The sequence below is a fragment of the Ursus maritimus genome, unplaced genomic scaffold (genome assembly GCF_017311325.1).
Source record: "Ursus maritimus isolate PB19 unplaced genomic scaffold, ASM1731132v1 scaffold_21, whole genome shotgun sequence".
Classification (NCBI taxonomy): Eukaryota; Metazoa; Chordata; class Mammalia; order Carnivora; family Ursidae; genus Ursus; species Ursus maritimus.
Window position 1 is genome coordinate 31,985,221 of NW_024424564.1, and position 20,910 is coordinate 32,006,130.

General features: G+C 35.6%; 1 protein-coding gene across 3 annotated transcripts in view; it reads right to left on the reverse strand.

The window, feature by feature from the left end:
* Window positions 1–4,172: 4,172 nt before the first annotated feature.
* NR2C1 (nuclear receptor subfamily 2 group C member 1) overlaps window positions 4,173–20,910 on the reverse strand; it is a 46,253-nt gene continuing 29,515 nt past the window's right edge. For 2 of the 3 annotated variants that reach the window (XM_008687696.2, XM_008687698.2), the window contains exons 10-14: window positions 18,984–19,105; window positions 12,486–12,625; window positions 10,976–11,113; window positions 8,699–8,804; window positions 4,173–6,056 (exon numbers count right to left, since the gene is read on the reverse strand). In XM_008687696.2, coding sequence (XP_008685918.1) covers window positions 5,882–6,056; window positions 8,699–8,804; window positions 10,976–11,113; window positions 12,486–12,625; window positions 18,984–19,105 — 681 coding nt within the window. In that variant the 3' untranslated portion in view covers window positions 4,173–5,881. The remainder of the gene's footprint in view (window positions 6,057–8,698; window positions 8,805–10,975; window positions 11,114–12,485; window positions 12,626–18,983; window positions 19,106–20,910) is intronic. The other variant, XM_008687697.2, reaches the window with a different exon arrangement.

A 20,910-nucleotide genomic window follows, 5' to 3' on the forward strand; every position in this document is an offset into this window, starting at 1 on the left:
AATAATATTCTTTTGCATGTATATATCACATTTTCATCCATTCATCTTTTGATGGACATTTTAGGTTGCTTCTACCTCTTGGCTAATGTAAATAATGCTGCAGTAAACATGGGAGTACAAATATCTTTTCCAGATTCTGTTTTCCAATCTTTTGGATGGATCCCCAGCATATCTTGTGTTTTCTGCTCTAGATCTGCTATCAGCAACCATTTCTCTAAGGAGCCCTTCCCTAGGATTTCTTGCTTGTTCAAATCTCAGCTCTGTCGCTTACTAGCTATATTGGGCAAGTTGCTTAGCCTTAGTTTACTCATTTGTAAAATGGGACTAATAATGTTACCTACATTATGGGACCATTGTGAGAATTAAATAAGAGAAGGCACATAAAATATTTAACCCAGTGCCTGGTATAATTATAAGTACTCAACAAACATTAGTTGGATAAATTACTTAATAATAGAAGAAGTGTATGTCTTCTTGAATAAATTTTTTCACAGACTATTTCGACTTTCTGTTCCAATTTGATCAATTGTCTTTAGGCCTGATGAGCAGCTATTATTACTCATGCTTCTACAGGAATGAATCTTGGATCCTGCAGATTTTTCTTTCTTGGAATTCTGTCATTTGTTTGCTTGTTTCTGTTTTGTTTGTATTTGTTTTGGTAGAGTACCTGCTTGAGGCATTTTTTTTAAATAAAAATGTATGTGGGAAATAAAATTTCCTTCTTTTTTTTTTTTTTTAATTTTTCTCTTGACTGATCATTTGCAGGGACATAGAATTCTAGGCTCAAATGAATTCTAGGACATGGAATTGTCATAGAACTTTGGAAATATTGCTCCATTGCCCTCTAATTCTAATATCATTGATAAAAATCTTTCTGCCAACCTGATGCAGTTGACCCTTGACCAACACAGGGGTTAAAGGCACTGACCCCCCCCCCATGCAGTTGAAAATCCACGTATAACTTTTGACTCCCCCAAAACTTAACTACTAATAACCTGTTGACCAGAAGCCTTACCAATAACATAAACAGCCAGTTAACACAAGTTTTGTATATTACATGTATTATATACTTTATTCTTTCGCAATGAAGTAAGCTAGAGAAAAGAAAATGTCAAGAAAATCATAAGGAAAATAAATTTACAGTACTGTATTGTAAAAAATCAGCATTTAAGTGGACCCATGTAGTTCAAAGTTGTGTTGTCCAAGCATCAACTGTATTTATTCCTTTGCAAGAAACTTGTTTCTCCAATTTGTCTGTTTGTTTTTAAAGTTCTGAAATTTCATATGGACTTATCTTGGGGTTTTTCTGGTTGATCTTTGTTGGAATTCAACGCCATCTTTAAATTTGGAGCTGTGTTGTTGTTAGTTGTAGAAATTGTTCTTTTGATAATTTCCCCCTCTCCATTTTTGGAATCTGGATATTAGGGGAACATTTGTCCTTCTGTATTTTTAAATTTTACCTGCATATTTTCCACTTCTACCTTTGCATTTTACATTCTGAGCCACTTCTTCACCTTTATGTACCAGTTCACTCATTTGTTCCTTATGTGGGTATGGTCCATACAGTCTTGATGGATTTTTTTTTTTCCCATTTCAACATTATTCTATTTCAAGGACTCTTTTTTGGTCTCTGGTTGCTCTTTTGTCATAGTACCCAGTTCTGATTTTTGTCATTAACTTGATATTAGTATTATTATTATTACAGAGCCAAAGAAGCCTAAAGGCCTGTGCAGAATCCATTCAGATAATACTGTCCTCATGTGAACAAAAATATTGTCAGAAACCTTAATTCTGTCTTTAGCAATCTAATTTGCTGTTTAGTTCTTCCATTTTTTTCTTTTTAAAAATTTAATACATTGAGTATACGTACCTGGTCGAAAGAATAGATAGGTCTGCTTCCTGATCTGATTTCCTCCAATTTCCAACTGCCAGAATCAGTCTGGGAATTTTTCACCCTTCAGCTGCTTATTTTGATATTCACTAACATATTGCTAGATTACATTCTTATTTCTAGATTTATAAGATTTTAGGTATTACCTAACTTCCCAACATAAAAGATGAGAATTTAGCTCTTTGACACCACACACACACACACACACACACACACACTCGAATATGTTCAATTCTCCTATTTACAGTTTACTGAATTTTCTGGTACATATCTCTTTAAAGGCCAATTTGTGCTTACGACCTCTGAAGGACTTATTCCCTTCTTCTAGATACAGGGAATTGTGGCAATCTGGTGGTCTAAGACCATCTAATTTTTTCCATTTAAGGATTATTTTCTACCAAATATTGTGAAATATATACTGTCTATTTAATCTTAAGAGTCTACAACTGAGCCTAAGAGAATACTGTGACAGCTTATTTTCCAAAAATGGCCACAAAAATTCTGGTTCCCTACACTGTTCCAGAATTTTGGCACTCTCCCATCAAGAAGTATAGTGTAGGGCACTTGGTTGGCTCGGTGGGTTAAGCCTCCGACTCTTGGTTTCCGCTCAGGTCATGATCTCATGGGTTAGAGGAATGAGCCCCAAGTTGGGTTCTGTGCTTCACCAGGAGTCTGCTTGAAGATTCTCTCCCTCTGCCCTTCCCACCTCTTGCATGCATGTGCTTGCTCTCTCTCTCTCTCAAATCTTAAAAATAAGTAGTTTATTTTACCTTCCTTTGATTATGAGAGGCCTTTGTGTCTGTCTCAATGAAGAAGAAATGATGCTTGGTTTCTTTCTTTCCTTTTTTTTTTTTTAAAGATTATTATTTTAGAGAGAACGAGCACATGTGGGTGGGGGGAGAGGCAAAGGAAGAGAGAGAGAGAGAGAGAGAGAGAGAATCTCAAGCAGACTCCCTGATGAGTGCAAACCCTGATGTGGGGCTCAATCCCAGGACCCTGAGATCATGACCTGAGCCAAAATCAGTAGACAGATGCTTAACTGACTGAGGCCCCAGGCGCCACAATGATGCTTGGTTTCTGACTGCTATGGTCTGAATGTGTCCTCCCTCCCCCCAATTCATGTTGAAATCCTAACCCTCAAAGGTGATAGTTGGTGGGGGCTTTGGGACGTGTTTAAGTCATGAGGGTGGAACCCTCATGAATGGGATTAGTGCCTCTAAAAGAGACTCCAGAGAGATTCTTAGCTCTTTCCCTCATGTGAGGATGCTGCAGAAGTCAGCAGCCTGCAAGCATGGTCAAGAAGTTGCCAGAACCTGACCATACTGGCACCCTGATCTTGGACTATCAGCCTCCAGAACTGAGATATAAATGTTTGTTGTTTATAAGTCACCTGTTGTCAAAAACTAACCTCTGTGCCCCAGAGCCAAAACAGAACACAAAGAATTTGCCTGAAAAAGGAGGCTGCAGCAGGCTAATGCCTTCAAAACTGCAGATCCGCCCAGGGTAAGAGGCTGAGGGGTTTTATAGGAAAATACAGGATCTGGGTGTTTTTTTGGGTTTTGTTTGTTTTTAAAGATTGTGGGAACATGATTACAGCCCCCACATTCAGAATGCAGATTTTCACTTAACCCATATTTTCAACTCTATACTAATCTAACCCAGGCTTTCTACTATTCCTGGTACCCTGTTAAGTCTGATCTTCCAGTTCAGTTGCTCAAGAGAATTAACCTCTGGCCTTCTGATCAAAAAGGCAGAAGGACAAAAAATGATCAGCTGACTTAGTAAGGGCAGAAAAAGGTAATTCAATGATTTTGTACATGGACTTGCAACCAATCATTTTTTTTTTTTTTTTTTTTTAATGTCCCAAGCATCGTCTCTGAATATGAGCACCAGTTCTTCCAGGAACTGAGCATCTTTTCTGGGGATACTGGCCTTTCTCACTGAACTGCCTTTTGCAGGCACTCAGATTAGAGCTTCCTTGGTTCTGCTAATGAGTCAGTCTTTCTCTACCTGCATTTTGTTTTCCAAGAATTTACTGAATTCTCTTATCCTTTGACTTCTTGTTTCCTGTTTTATTTATCATTGTGTGGTTACACTTTACTGTTATTTTACTGAAATTTCAGGAGAAAATAAATTAACAATCTGCAGTTTTAGCACAAATTCTTCAAACTGAATTGTAAATAATCCATGCATTTCTCTTCCCAATTAATAAATTCTGTTAGAGATTTCTTAACAATAGAACAGATGGATGACCAAACACCCAACAAACAGGACTCTGAAATCAAATAAATGTTTTTAATGTAGGTCACATTTTAATATAGTTTTAAAAACACTTCCAAATATAACTACAAATTTAATCAGGAAAAATACCTGAAAGGAACATGTATCTTAATTAACCATTAGTACATTATTTTAAAGCAATTATTTTCCTGAATCCTTGGCTTACTTCATTGGGTTTATAAAGATATAAACCTACTGATTTTTCTATTTGAATTATTTTGTACTAAATGTAGTTTTTCCCAGCTGATAATTATAAATAAACCTGATAACAAAAATCACATCTTAAATAGGGAAAAAAGTTTCCCTTAATAAGTTGGTAAAGACTGTAAGTTGATAACTTTGAAACTTCTGATTTACTATAAAGTAGCAATTAGTAAAATCCACACCCTCCCCTAAATTCAGCTTTTCTATTGCAAAAATTTTTATAAAAAATGTACTCTGAGTGCAATAAAATCTTCATTTTTTAAAAATCAACAAATAGACATACCAAAATAATTCATCGTGACAATCAGAACGAAGAAAGATTTAACAGTACCATGTTTGCTAAGGAAAACATTACTGTGGAAGGCATCCAAGGAGTCTAAAATGGTTTTGCTGTGGCAACAAGGCTTCAGGCTGATGCTCATACTACTGTCAGAAAAGCTTTCCCCTCTTTACAGTGAAACATCAGTGCATATTCCTTTACATAGTAAAAAACTTAAATTTTTAAAAATGATCAATTTGCTTTAAAGTAATTAACTCACCTTCGAAACACAGACTGGCTATGATAAATTCATTATTTAACAACTTGGGTATTTCTAACAACCTAGAAGGGCTAAAACTCATTGAAGGGTCAGGAAGTTCTAGTGCAGGTCAGAAAAGAGGGAGAGAAGTCCAATGCTTTTTGTGGAATGGAAGAGCAACAATTTTAATATCTATTTTAAAATACTGAAACATTTTGGGCTCAGTCTCTACTACTTTTAATAAAACACAGCAGTAAACCAAAAATATTACAACATGAATCCTATCTCATTCTCAAAAACAATTTTCTGCTACATACATAAATAAAAAGTGCTTGTAACTAATAATATACAACACTAAAAAAAAGTCTTGAGATCATGTAGGCTTATGTCTCATTGCCAGCAATGAGAGTGGTATATGCTAAGGGTGTCATAATATTTACAAAAGACAAAAAATATATATATATATATATATTCAATTATTATTTCCTATGGTTCTAATGTTATTATACCATTGAGCATAAAATAATCTTTTAACATGGTAATTAAACAGATTATATTATGGAAGAGTAAAAAGCAAGGAAATCCTCCTTAGGGATTTCTGAAGATTAAGTGTTTCTACTAGTTCATAATGAAAAACATGAATAGAACACAATTCCGGAAAAAAAAAGACTAATTTATTTGTTTTATAAGATAAAATATGAGTGATCTTAGTTTAGATGCCAAGAAGTGATAGCTTAGGGTGTCATCTTAACCAAGAATAAATTCATAGTATTTCTTATTCACTTAAATAAGACAGGAAGGGAAATTCTAATTCCCGCCACCCGCCTAGTCACTTCAAAAATTCTTAAGAAGTCACAATAAAAACATCCTGGGTTTTTGGTTACTCTTTAAAGTAAAAATTTCCCGATACCCTGGAAGCAATGAGTTCAATTTGGTGTCTTCTTGTGTTCTGGGAAACAACAGTAAGTTTAAACCGACATCTCAGGCTTCAAATGCTGTGACCAATTATTTGTGAGTTATAATCTGCAGGCTCCATTTTTAAAATATGTGGGATGACACTGTCAATTCGTACATTGCCAATGAGACCTTTGAAAAACAGTTCTTCAGTGATGGTAGCGTTCATCAGTCTCAAAGCAGGCAATCTGAGTAGCAGTCTGGACAACCTAAAAAGGGGAAGGAAAAACAAGGGTGTAAATCAAAAAATGATTTGGTAGAAAAATAGGAGTAATTTCTGCATGTATATTGGTTGTGGTCTAATAAAGATCTAATTTTCAAAAGTTAAAAATAAAAACTTAAGTATTCTCAAGCCTTAAAGGTTATGACAATCATCTGCATATATACATGCAGTCTGACAGACTTCACAGGAAAGCTTTGCTCTTAACTACTACACTGTGTTGCCTCTACTTGGCCATATGGACCATGGAACTAATAAGTTATTTATTTGTTTATTTTAAAAAAAGATTTATTTATTTTAGAGAGAGTGCCTGTGCACGCACGAGCAGGGGGAGGAGAGGGAGAAGGGGAGAGAGAGATCTCAAGCAGACTTCCCACTGAGCTCGGAGACCGACACGGCCCATCCCACAACACCGAGGATCATAACCTGAGCTGAAATCAAGAGTTGGACACAACCAACTGAGCCACCCAGCTGCCCCACCATGGAACTAAGTTATCAAAGTACAGATCAAATTATACACTTAACAATGGCTTAGAAGGGGCTCCTGGGTGGCTCAGCCGTTAGGCGTCTGCCTTTGGCTCAGGTTGTGGTCCCAGGGTCCTGGGATTGAGCCCCGCATCGGGCTCCCCGCTCGGCGGGAAGCCTGCTTCTCCTTCTCATACTCTCCTTGCTTGTGTTCCCTCTCTTGCTGTCTCTCTCTGTCAAATAAATAAATAAAATCTTAAAAAAAAAAAAAAAGAATGGCTTAGAAATTCAGTTGAGGTTGTAAGAACAGCAATGCTTTGTGTTATCAGGACACATGGGGCTCAATGGTAATCAAAAAACAAACGGAAATGGTAAAACAGGCAATAGTTATTATTAGGAAGACTGGGAAGAGCAAAGAATATGGAATCAAGACCACTGGGTTCAAATCTCGATTCAACTACCCCTCTATCTATGTGAATGTGTATTAGCCACTTACTTACCCCTAGTCTCTCCGTGTTGTGGTAAAGATTAATGAAACGATTCCTACCAGTTTTTTTGCTACTGAGGATCTTAAAGGCAAAACCATATCTTGCATAAGGTGTAAGCTGAAGACTGCTATCCAAAGATCATTTATTATTTTTAAATAAATCAGAATGTAAGAAACTGAGAGAGTTCCAGAGACCAATCAGAGCAGCTGGAATGTACTGGAACAGAGGTCAACCAACAACTATATGTCAAGAAGGAGGAAAATTTAAATACTATATTTGTTTGTACAATGAGGTATAAAACAACTTTTGAAACTTTAAAAAACTGAGAACAATCATAACAAAACCAACAACAACAAAAAATAACTTTCTGAAAAGCTTGGGTATGTGTATCCCTCTTGTATTTCGCACTCTAACATTTGTGACCAACTGAAAACAGGATTACATCACCTTTTTTTAAAAAGGATTTTATTCATTCATTTGTCAGAGAGAGAGAGAGAGCACAAGCAGGTGGAGCAGCAGGGAGAGGGAGAAGCAGGCTCCCTGCTGAGCAAAGAGCCCGATGCAGGACTTGATCCCAGAATCTTGGGATCATGACCTGAGCCGAAGGCAGACGCTTAACCTACTGAGCCACCCAGGCATTCCTAATTCACCTTCTTGTAGCTACTACTCTCCTCCTCAAATTACCCAGCTCTTGTTTGTTCCCATCATGTGAGCCGCAGCAATAAAACTGGTAGGAGGCAGGGTAGGAAAACTGGTTAGATAAACTAAGGGTGATTTTCATGATGGAACTGGCTTATAAATCTATTATTGAATATCTGTAAATAATTATTTTATGTAAAACATTCTTTTATTAGTACAAAGCATGTTAAATTAATAATATTAGTAAAGACATTTATATAGCCCTTATATGTTATACTACATATATGTTACACTATAAACAATATGATATACTATACTATAGGCAGTGTTCTAAGCTATTTATATATATAAACTGATTTAATCATTATACTAATTGTGGGTACTATTATCTACATTTTACAGATAAAGAAACTGAAACACAGAAGTTGAATAACTTGCCCATGGTGATACAGCTAGTAAATGAGGGGTCAGGAGTCAAGCCCTGGTATTCTGGCTCTAACAGCCATGTGCTAGCAAAGCTACTCCCCAATTCCGTTCCTCTTCAAAAACTGAGTTGGATCTTAAAAAAAAAAAAAAAATTCTTTTCAAGGGACATCGGCAAGAAATATCTTGGTAGAAATACCATAAACCAAATTTCTAAATTATTTATAAAATAGTTGAATGGCGTTTTTATTCATTCATTCCTATTTTTTCCCTTTCGCTAATAAAATTCTTTATTTCATCTGAAGAAAACAGAGTTTGGGCACTAGAGTCAGACAACCTGAGCTCAAAGGCAGGCCCTGTCATCTGTATATGGCCCTGAGCAAGTTATTTAACCTCTCTGTGCCCAAGTTCCCTTCTATAAATTGTAAGAAATACATGAAATACTACCTGTAAATCACTTGCAACAACACACTACTGCTTTTAATAGGATTAGCTATTTCGAAGGTCTAGGCTGACTGAAACACTGACTTACTCTTGGAATGGAAAATAATGAAATAATAGATTCATAAAAGAATTTAAGATGGATTTAATAAAATAGTATTTAACTTTTAGATACCTGTAGGTGTCATCTGGATATGTTTTGGTTATATAATCTTGGAATTCCACATATGCCTTTTCCTGAAATTTCTCAATTTGTTCCATGTTTTCTAGGCCTGGATGATCTGAAACATTAAAGAATATATTGTTACCTAGTTCTGAATGCTCATTTAATAAGGCAAGGAGAGATGAGATAGAAGGGTGTGGGAAGAACAGTTCAGTCAAAAAAAAAAAAAAAAAAAAAAAGGCACGCTATCCTATGTGTGGTTCTCTCACTCCACAAATATATTTAGTAACCCACCTACTAAATGCCAGACACTGGCATTTTATCTATTTTTATCTATTTTATCTATTTTTAAAAAGATTTTATTTATTTGAGAGGGAAAGAGAGAGAGTATGAGTGGGGGGAATGGCAGAGGGAGAGGGAGAAACAGACTCCTAGCTGAGCAGGGAGCCCGATGCAGGGCTCCATCCCAGGACCCTGGGATCATGACCTGAGCTGAAGGCAGATGCTTAACCGACCGAGCCACACAGGGGCCCCTGTACTTTAAACCCTTATAACTATTTTGTCTCATATACATATTCTAAAATGTAAATAAATGAGATCACTGGTATCTACTAAAATAAATAGTTTTCTCTATTCCAAAAGTCATGGAAGGGAGTTTGATCATCTTGCTTCAACAGGAACAAAAAATTAAAATGACTTAGCTTAGTTAAAAAAGCATTTTTTAATACAATGAAATATCTTCAGATTATATTCTATACTATTTTTTTCATAAGAACCTTCCCATCATTGTTAGGTAAAAAGATACTTCTGAAATTATCAAACAATGGGCAGTATCTCTATCAGAAAAACTGTAACACAGAAACATGAAATAATCTATATAAACATTTCAGTAATCACTATAAAATTTCACAAAAATGGGAATATTAAGAGAACTTCAATAAAATTATGCCTAAATTAGGCAATACTGAAAAACATGGAAAGCTCTGCTCTGACCAAAGAGAATAAAAAATAAATAGAAAATATTGGGAATACTTAATAAAATAAAATTACATTAAATCAAATCTATGCTGGGGCGCCTGGGTGGCACAACGGTTAAGCGTCTGCCTTTGGCTCAGGGCGTGATCCCGGCGTTATGGGATCGAGTCCCACGTCAGGCTCCTCCGCTATGAGCCTGCTTCTTGCTCTCCCACTCCCCCTGCTTGTGTTCCCTCTCTCGCTGGCTGTCTCTATCTCTGTCGAATAAATAAATAAAATCTTTAAAAAAAAAAAAAATCAAATCTATGTTCTTTTAATTTTAAGGAAAATGAAGGTGGCAAATTGGTTGTGATTAAAATGGAAATACATGTTATGAAGTTCCATGAACATTTAAAGGAACAGAAAAAAAGGTTTAATTGTCATATTAGTATCACTGAGCTTAAGAAGCAGGTTTCCTCATATAATTTTATTATGATGCACAGGAACAGAAATACATACCAAAATAAGAAATATAGGGTCTAAAAGAACAGTCAATTTTTCTTACTCAAAAATTGATCATTGAGCTTATTGTCATTTTACTATACGTGAAAGCTAGAAACTGGCAGGAAAATAAGAGACATTTTTCTATTTGTTGGTAACTCTAATAAGATGTTTAGAAGTTTAACCCATTAACAAACCAATATTCACCTTTCATTTGTCTTCTAATGATGCCTACCAAAATATGCCTAAGAATTTAAATGTTGACATGAACATAATTATGTCATTTCAATGATTTCTTCAACTTTCCTTTTCATACTTAGATCAATGTCTAACATCCACAAATTCACTGATTTAAAGTATATAATACAATAGTTTTTCGTAGATTCAGAGCTGTGCAACCATTACTATGAACTGAATTTTGGAACATTTTTGTCACCCCAAGAGAAACTCTGCGCCCACTGGCAGTCACTTTCCATGCTCCCCTTCCTTAGTCTCTAGTAGCCACTAATCTAGTTTATGTCTCTACAGACTTGCCTATTCCAGAGATTTCATATGAATGGAATCATATAAAATGTGGTCTTTTGTGACTGGGTTCTTTCACTTAGTGTGCAGTTTTCAACCACGGTGTAGCATCTATCAGAATTTCATTCCTTTTTATGGCTGATACTCCACTGTGTGTAGATATTACATCTGGTTTATTCATTTGTTGATGGACACTTGGGTTGTTTCCGCTTTCAGTGCATCATTTCACATTCCCACCAGCAATGTATAAGATTCCAGGTTCCCCACACCCCCAAATACTGTGTTTTAATTAAGAAGTAAATGTTTATGTACCTGGACTGAAGAGTACTATTGCCTTCAGGTAGGCATATTCATATCCATCAATGCAGAGTTTAACCATGCTGTTACAGAACTCCTGTAGTTTAAAGATGTGCTCCATCAATAATTTTCTTCTTTCTGTTGACATTTTATCTTTAATTAAAAACAAACAAACGAAAGCTAGTTTTTGGCTAAAATGTATGACTATTTTTACCCAATATATTTCCTTCTCATTAATTTCTAGCTTTGAATATAACCAATTTGTAAATGCTTAAAATTCATTATCTCTGCAAGTAAAGATGAAACTAATTAGAGATCTGCAGACATTACTCATTCAAGAAAAAAAAAACCAAGCTGTTAGAAAAAAAATAAAAACAAAAACCCCAATAAATTCAGTGTTTCTTTTCAAGATACATCTTTGAGAAGATAAGCTGTAAAGATAACCTCCTAAAAAACTAGCCCACAAAAGACTCAAATTTTGGTAACAAGATTTTATTTAAGCTTATAATTGGTTGAAAAAAATGAGCAAAAGCACCCAGATTTCTTAGTTACCAACACTACTAAAATAAAAACAAATACTTAGCAAAAAAACACAGCCAAGACCAAAGAAAAGTTGAGTATAATAAAGTTTTATAATAACTTTTCAAATTTATTGTGTTTATGTTTAAAACACATCTGATTAGTCAACCATAGCTTTAGTGAAGTAGTCTATATATAACCCATCACAAATTTGTGAGAAATGAATCAAGACCGGGAGTCCATATATATAAGATGGAATGTAGTGTTACCTTCTACCATAGCTAATGTTGATGACATTTTAAGGTGATTTTTCTGCCCTCAAACAGGAAGTGGAAGCAGATGATTTAAAAATAACGTAAAACAATGAGATATGGGACATGCTAAGGAAGTAAAACATGATTCCCGATTTTGTAAATTATTTCTAAATTCTCCTAAACTCAAAAAGCAGTTCTTCCTATGCCCCCATGGTTAGTCACAAGCCAATTTAAAGTTAAACATTTATAAATCAATGACTGCCTGTGTCCTCAAGTAAAGCCATAATCACCATGGCATCAAGAAAAGGAAAAAGAGTAAAGATTGCTCTCTTTATAGATTCCAATGAACTAATTAAAAAAAAACCAGCCTATGTTGGGACTCAAAGGACTATAATTTTAAAAAGGCAGTTTGAAATTGGTGGGAAGTATACATTTAAAAATATCTGATCACCTCTATGTAAGTTAACCCTGGATTCTTTGTTATCTATGTCCAAATATGCAAAAATTCACAGGGCCTACTCAGAAACAGCCGGCCACACTTAAATACAATTGTTTCAATTTTGTTATGCTCTCATTTGAAAGTATTTTTGGGTGATTAATGGGTGAATTTATCAAAATGTAAAAGTTATCTCTAGTAAAAAGGCTGTTGGTATCTAAAACATTAATCAGCTATCTAACTTTAATGATAAATAGTTTATAAAACTGACACCCCCTAATATCCTAGAAAAGGAAATAAATAAGATGCTCCTTACCCTGTTGAAGGCTACTGTGAAGACAATTGACAAATGTTGCTAATATAGTTGCCACATTCATCACCTGCCAACACTGGGCAAGACCAAGAGTAAAAAGTTCATTCCAGTAAGCTTTCACCAGTGATATGCTATTTTCTTGTCTATTAAATGAAACACAACAAACACATAACAGATATTAACATGTATTTTATAAACTTTAAAACTTTTTTAAAGATTTTATTTATTTGAGAGAGAGAGAGAGAGAACATGAACAGGGGGTAGAGGCAAAGGGAGAGGGAGAAGCAGACTTCCTGATGAACAGGGAGACCGACTCAGGGCTCCATTCCAGGACTTTGAGATTATAACCTGAGCCGAAGACTGGGCCACCCAGGAACTTATAATTAAAAATAAAATATTAACTGAACTAAAATTATCCTAGAAAGACCACTGGACATGGACCCGATCAAGTCTGTCTTTTGTATAACTGATAGCAATTGATGAGGAAGACTTAGAAATTAAAATATTTGCTGGCTTATTAATCAGTCAGTTAGTTTATAAGAACAGTTGCAGGTAGTTTCCAGGGGCGCCTAGGTGCACAGTCGGTTAAGTGTCCGATTCTTGGTTTTGGCTCAGGTTGTGATCTCAGGGTTGTAAGATCAAGCCCCTCGTTGGGCGCTGTGCTCAGCATGGAGTCTGCCTGAGAATCTCTCTCCTTTTCTCTCTGCCCCTCCTGCTCATGCATACTCTCACTCTCTAAAATAAGTAAATAAATCTTCAAAAACAAAAACAAAGACAGTCGCAGGTAGTATTTCAAACTAAAAGTTGGGGCTTTAATCCCACATTTCATGGAAACAAATGGAATAAAGATTATTTAAAAAATTTTTTAAAGCAAAAGCATACATTAAAAACTTTCCCAAGTTTTCTTTTGCTCTAAATGCAGGTAAATGCTTTTTTATGAAAGGGCAATTAGAATGATTTGATGACAGGTAAGCAACTGATTTCCTGGGAGAAATGGTTTCTTCTTCTTTTTTTAAGATTTTATTTTTTTATTTGTGAGAGAGAGCGAGAGCGAGCACAAGCAGGGGGAGGGGCAGAGGGAGAAGCAGGCTCCCTGCTGAGCAAGGAGCCTCATGCAGGACTCGATCCCAGGACCCTGGGATCATGACCTGAGCCAAAGGCAGAGGCTTAACAAACTGAGACACCCAGGAGTCCCGAAATGGTTTATTCTTTAAGCCTGTTTCAGATGGGATGTTAGTATCCCTATAAATGAGATACTGAGAATTTCGCTAGGAGTAATGAAAATAAGAAAGGTCCCTTCCCGAACTTATTTATTTATTTAAAAAAGATTTTATTTATTTACTTGACAGAGAAAGAGACAGCCAGCAAGAGAGGGAACACAAGCAGGGGGAGTGGGAGAGGAAGAAGCAGGCTCCCAGTGGAGGAGATGTGGGGCTCGATCCCAGGACTCTGGGATCACGCCATGAGCTGAAGGCAGACGCTTAACGACTGAGCCACCCAGGTGCCCCCCCTTCCCGAACTTCTGAATAAGAAATCTCTAGAGCATGAGAGAGCAGAAAAAATATTAGAAGTCAGCCAGGATTTTAAAACCTAGATCATCCACTGATTATCCATTTGAAATCTGTCTAATAAGCTTCCCAGGTCTCAGCTCCTTAGTTATATAAAATGATGAGAAACTATATGTCCTATACCCTGCTCATAGTTATTATGAGATGTAAATATAAGAATTATGTGAATAAGGGATGACATAAAGTATATGCCAGACACTATTCAAGGCACTGGAGAAATAGGAATAAACAGGATGGATTAAGTCTGCCTCCAAGAAACAGAAGGTAAACATAAAAAAACACCACTTCAAATATTTTATACAAATATTATATACACACACATATGATTATATACACATCAGGTTATTTTCGGGGAATAAAAATTCTACATTACTATAAAGTAGGATGATGCATTAAAAAATGGGGGGGGTGTTCAGGTAAGATGGCTAGAGAAGGTGCGTCTGAGGGGCCAATATCTGAGTAGAGAAAGATGGGAAAGAACTTAAAAAAACAAAAAGATCTAGGGTATTGCCAATTTCTTATAGCATTCAAAATCTATTTGAAAATGAAGTTTAAATGAAAAGAAAATCAGTATTTTTAACTCTCCATATAGAAAATGATGTAAAATTTAAATCTTTAAATCAAAGAAGATAAAAGAGATCAAGATACTATTTTTATGTATCAGAAAAGACAGCTAAAATCCAGAATTGAGGAGGGTGTGAGGAAATAAGCATTCACTCTCATATAAGCATTGCTGATGTGTTAACTGACTCAACATCTTTTTGGAGGACAATTTAATACTATCTCTCAAAAAACTAGAACATACACCCTCTGAGACTTAGCTATTCCACTTGAAAGAACCTATTTTATAGAAATACACAAAGTAGGTAAATTATACATAAAATGCTACAGTGCTTATTGTAGCACTGGATAAAATAACAAAGAAAATTAGCAAGAACCCAGTGTGTACTAATAAAGGATGAGTAAATCAATAAGAGATCCTGTAAAAGAGAATACTAGGCAAACATTAAGGAGAATAGAAAAAATTTACATACGCTGACATAGGAAGAAACCCATCTTATTAATGTAAAAAGAAAGGCAAAGAATAGGATATGCAAGTGTGTACTGGATTGTTAAAATATGGCACTGAAAAGATCTTGCAGGACACCAAACTGTTAATAAGTGGGGTTAGTTACCTCTGGAGAATGAAGCTTTACTTTATATTTCTGTACTTCAGTGTTACTTTAAAATTTTATAAACAGGAGGAAAAGGTTAAAAGCAAACATGATGGGAAAATTCACAGTAATTCAGTTCTCACCTTAACCTCTGATTCTGAAGTTTTAAAGAGGAAACAGCTAACCAAGGTAATTAGTGGACACAGGACAGGAAAATGAATGGAGCCAACTGACAAAAAAAAAACCCCAAAGCTCTTTCTGGTCTGTGCTACACCTGGTAGGAAGAAAGTCCTCTGACATTGTTGTGGGAGACTCAGAGAAAGGGTTAAGGAGTAATCGTGCAGAGCGTGAGGGACACCAAAATTGTTATGCGTACCCTAAATGATGAAAAGTGGCAACTGAGGAATAAGCCACCAGATTATTTTGTTTCCAAAGGAAAAGTGAAAGAAGTAAATATGGAGATTAATTACAGAAAGATATCTATATTTACATCTTCATCCAAAACAAGACCCCAAATATCCTTGTAGTATAGCTAGCTATGCTGTTCAAATGTTTTTAAAAAGTTCATTAGGAAAGGAAAATAGCAAGTCTTTTTTAAAAAGAAGGTTCCTAAGAGAATGAAGGAAAATGAGTATTGATAATCTAGTTTGCAGAAGCCCTGGATGAGATAATTTACACTCATCATCTCAGCTAAGTAGCCTTGCCAGCAAAGAAAGCATTTCTGCTCTTAATTTACAGATGTAGAAATAGAGCCTAGATAAGCAGCAAAGCTGGCAGATGAATAAATCCAGAATTTGAACCCAGGTGTTCAAAATCTATGCTTTTGTATAAATCATTAAAATTATAGCATTAAAATGCTAAAGTCAAATTTCTCAGTAGAGACTCCCCTTTACAGCTAATAGTTTGTGATGGTAAGGGCATGTTTGCTATCAACTTTCTTCTGTTAAAAACAAATAACTATTGTAATCACATTATACTACCTATTTTCAAAACATCTTTTCTTTGAAAAGCAAAAGGAGCTGGAAAAGGATAATTAAAGTAGCAGTCAGGTACACCGAAAGCAATGTCAGTGTTAATTAATAGAGGCATTAGATTGCATAACAGTAAATATGTCAACTTCTTTTATTAAATACATATAGGTATTTTTCTCTAACTATTCTTCTATATTGTTAAGTTCATTAAAATATGTATATAGTACTTATAATTAGAGATCAGATCATTCTTTATACTATTTATTTTGATAAAGTAATATGACTTTCGAAGTCACTTATATGTGGGGATAAACTAACCATTTGTCTTCTACACAAATAAACCCAAGGCATTATACTTTACCTAGCAGTATGTGTTTGAAAGGAAGGCATGGTCCTTAGGGAAAAGTAGCCAGTGATACGGCAAAAAAGTTGGTTTTATTTTTATTTTTAAAAAATGTTTAAATAGATTTTATTTATTTGACAGAGAGCACAAGCAGGAGGAGTGGCAAGCAGAGGGAGAGGGGGAAGCAGGACCCTGGGATCATGACCCAAGCCGAAGGCAGTCACCCAATAAAACTGGTTTTAAACCCACATCTATAGTAAACATTATTTCAGTGGGATTTTAAAAGATTCAACTTGCAGGGTTAGCATTTATGGAAGATTTCTTAAATTACTCAAAAAATAAAGTCTCCTGTGACAAATAGTGGTGGTTTAGAACTTTGGGTTGTACTATGAGAATCCAGGTAGAGAGGACCGCTGACAAATCATGCCAAGTGTCCATAACTGAACCTACTGCTGTGTGATCACCTAAATTATGCAGGTAGAAGTGAAAAACAACTGAATTCCTGTAAGTTTTGAAACTACAAATCTTAAACAGAAAATATCCTGGTAAAACATAAAGGACTGTACAATACAAACAGTATTAACCACCCACTGCTTGAAAAGTTTCTTGAAGCTACTGTTCTCCATTCAATAAGTAATCAAAACAAACTTGACTTATATTAAATGATTAATGTTGCTTATCTGTTTCTCCTGTAATATTAGGGCTTTGTTCCCAAGTTTTGTGTCTACGGATAAAAATGCCAACAATGTCAGTTTCTAGGAGACTTAGAATAGCTTTTATTACCACACAACAGAATTTCCCACGATCAGTACTTAGTCCTCTTCCATCTGATTAACTCAAACTAAATGATGTAGATGGGGACAGTAAGAGTTCATGTCGTGATTAATGGCCTCACATGCTACACCATGGTTAATTTGGATTGCAAAGAATCCTGTGGCTGTTACATTAAACCAATTTTCAGTCCAGATCAGAGGGAAATGTGGCTGCCACTGTAAAACTGTTTTATAACTGGAAACCTCAGGTTTTATTTTTGGTTTCTTTAACATTTGGAGAATGTTTCCATAGGATATTCACACTTAATTTAACAGAAGTACTTAAGATCAATAGTGTTATATAAATACTTCAAGAAGTTCAAAGCACTCCCTAAAAATTGTTCCTTTTTTTTTTTAACTATAACAATTGATAGCCTATTATAAAAAATATCACCAGGTTACTTTTCAACACAGAAGTACTCCAGTTACAAGCTTAGGGAAATAATTAAACCTAATCCTTTAAAATAAACTGCTAATATGTAAATTTATACCATATTTTAATTCTTTGTTAAAAAAAAGCAGACTGGAGAAATTCTGAAAACTAAATGTTCTTTGAGAGAAAGGGCTAACAATAGTTCTAAAGGCTAACTACTCTACATCAGGCTTTCAATCTATGTAACTATGTTAACTATGTGATTTAATGCACGGTATACCAAACACCAAATTATAGTGGGGTTCTATGTGTGCTTTTTTTTTTTAAGGGGGCTCCATGCCCAGTGCAGAGCCCAACATGGGGCTTGAACTCATGACCCTGAGCATCAGGATCTGAGCTGAGATCAAGAGCCCAAGGCTTAACTGACTGGGCCACCCAGGCACGCCCGTGTATGCTTTTTAAAGTCATGACTGAGATATTTCTTAGTCATATTATAAAATATTCTGTAGAATTAAAGGATGGACAGTTATCATTCCTATTTGGCAAATGGGAGAACAGAAGAACAGGATACGAAAGCACGTTATTTATGAAATCATATTGGTGAGTAGGGCCCTGTGACTAGAAAAACACTTTTCTAACTATGAGCTTAACTGTTTCCATGATCTCGTTGCCTCTTCATACCAGTTACTTTAACGCAATCTAAACAAATTTGGCAAACTTCAGGTAATACAGATGTAATACACATTACTGATGTGTTCCTTAGTGGTAGGTATTTCCAAATGATCACTGTGGTACTATGGGGTCTACATTTTCTCCCCCTTCCCCACTTTTTGGAACCACAGATTGGAAAACAATAGTTTTCCACTGAAACATCCACTGTATGCAAGTTTCAGCTCCTTATGAACATGCCTGAGATGGACACTGAAACAGCAGGGCTCGGTGGGGGGGGGCGGGGGACGACAAACCCAGGGCATACCTCCAGCCTCCCTAACTTCAGGGCAAAGACAGCCTATTACAAATGCTGGCCATTATTTATCAGCTCCACTGCATATATTCCGTTTGAATTATTAACTCAGTCAAATTATGAAACATTGATACTCTTCCTACGTAAATATAAGAAAATACTAACTGCCATAATTTGTCACATAAATAAAAAGACTTAATAACGTTATACCATTTTTTTCCCCTTTAATGCAAATCCATCCAAGATAAAATTTCTTGCTTAGTATATATTTGTGCGATAAAATCACATTTATACTCAAGGACTTCAAAACACTTACCCTAGAGCCTGGAAGGAAGGAATCGAAAGTGCCCAGTGCATTGATAAGAACAGCAGTCTGGAGGCAGACTCCCCAATGTAGTGCACATTCAGGTACTCAGGCATAGGAGAAGGCATGGTGAGCTAGTGTGAACAGGGACTGAGGTCAATTATCTCTAATGATAATTTCTTTGAAAAAGTTACATGTAAACATATCAAATATGAGTTTGATATATTCACCAAAAGGCAAATCTTGAAATAATCCAAGTTACTGGATTTTACAGCTGAAAACAGGATTTAGAATGAGTAGATCATAGTTGCTAACAAAGCAATATTCAGACAGTTAGAATCCCATTTAATAAATATCAATTATGACATTCTCTGGTAGTGTTTTTAAAAGTTATTTCTGTTTCGGTATAACAATGTGCTTTTTTTCCTTTCTTCTCTTCCTTTATCAATAATGGTATATAACGAGTTCAGTTTAAGAAGCACTCCTATATGTTAAATGTTCCTTTCATGCAGGCTATGGGGAATAACAAATTCAAATTGTATAGGGTCAGGAGAATAATGAGGGAAGTGGGCCTGCTGGTGCCATCTGGGAAGTGCATACTCCCAGATAAAGGGCACAGCTGTGCCTCGAATTCCATATTCTGAAATCACATGGCAATTTGGATTAAGGACTGCGTGCTCTATTTTTCAAAGAGCAGGTTCTGTGTGAAATCTCCCCATTTAATCTACAGGTAAAACAAAATGTGTCTGTGGCTATAATACTCACAGGCTGTCAGTTTGTACTGCTGACCTCAGGTAGTTATTGTAAGTGCATGTCAACTGTTGAAAATAAATATCCCACATCAAAACATTTCTAAAAGCATTTTTGAAAAGCTTGTTAAATTTTCATTGCTATAAATGAAATGTAATTTCATCCGTAAGAAACACTAACCTAAATTTCTATCATGAAGGAAAATAATCTATGCTATAGAGTACTTTATAGGCATTAAAATTCATGAATTGAGATGCAATGGGATAGGAAAAAAAAAATACCTCACAGACATCTAAGTGGAAAAACTATGAAACAATATGTAGATGACCCAATTTATGTTAAAGTGAAAGGGACCGTGTGTGTATGTGTGTGTATACACATATGTACATATAAAAAGGACAGAAGCAGCTCTATCACACAGTTAAGAGTGGATACCTTAGGGGTAGAGTAGGTGTACGTACCCGTACGTATTTTTCTGGGGAATGGATAGCTTTAATCAGATTCTCAAAGGTGTCTATGATACCCAACAGATCAAAAGGTTTTCATCAAAATGATAAAAAAGTTCTCCAGAAATGATGGATAAAAATGTAAAAGACATTAACTGCCTTTGTTCATTACTAGCCACAAATGGTTTATCTATTTATAAATGGTGCCAACTAATAAAACAAGAGAAATCAATAGTTGAAATTCCATGTATGAGAAATATATATATATATATATATATATATATATATCTTTTTTTAAGATTTTATTTGAGAGAGAGCGAGAGAGAGAGTGAGCATGAGTGGGATGAGGGGCAGAGGGAGAAGCAGACTCCCCACTGAGCAGGGAGCCCAATGCAGGGCTCGATCCTGGGACTCGGGACTCCGGGATCATGACGTGAGCCGAAGGCAGACACTCAATTGACTGAGCCACCCAGGTGCCCTGAGGAGAATATTTCTTATTTAAAAAAAATTTTTTTTTGAAGATTTTATTTTTAAGTAATCCTTACACCCAACGTGGGGCTTGAACTCACAACCCTGAGATTAAGAGTTGCACACTCCACCGACTGCGCCAGCCAGGCACCCTGAGAATACTTTTTAAATGCTTGAGAAATGTTTACTGGAGCAGCAAATTAAAATGCCACTATTTAAAGAGAATCTTAAGAGAACCGTCGGCAAGCAGATATTAAACATCTTAAATGTAATTA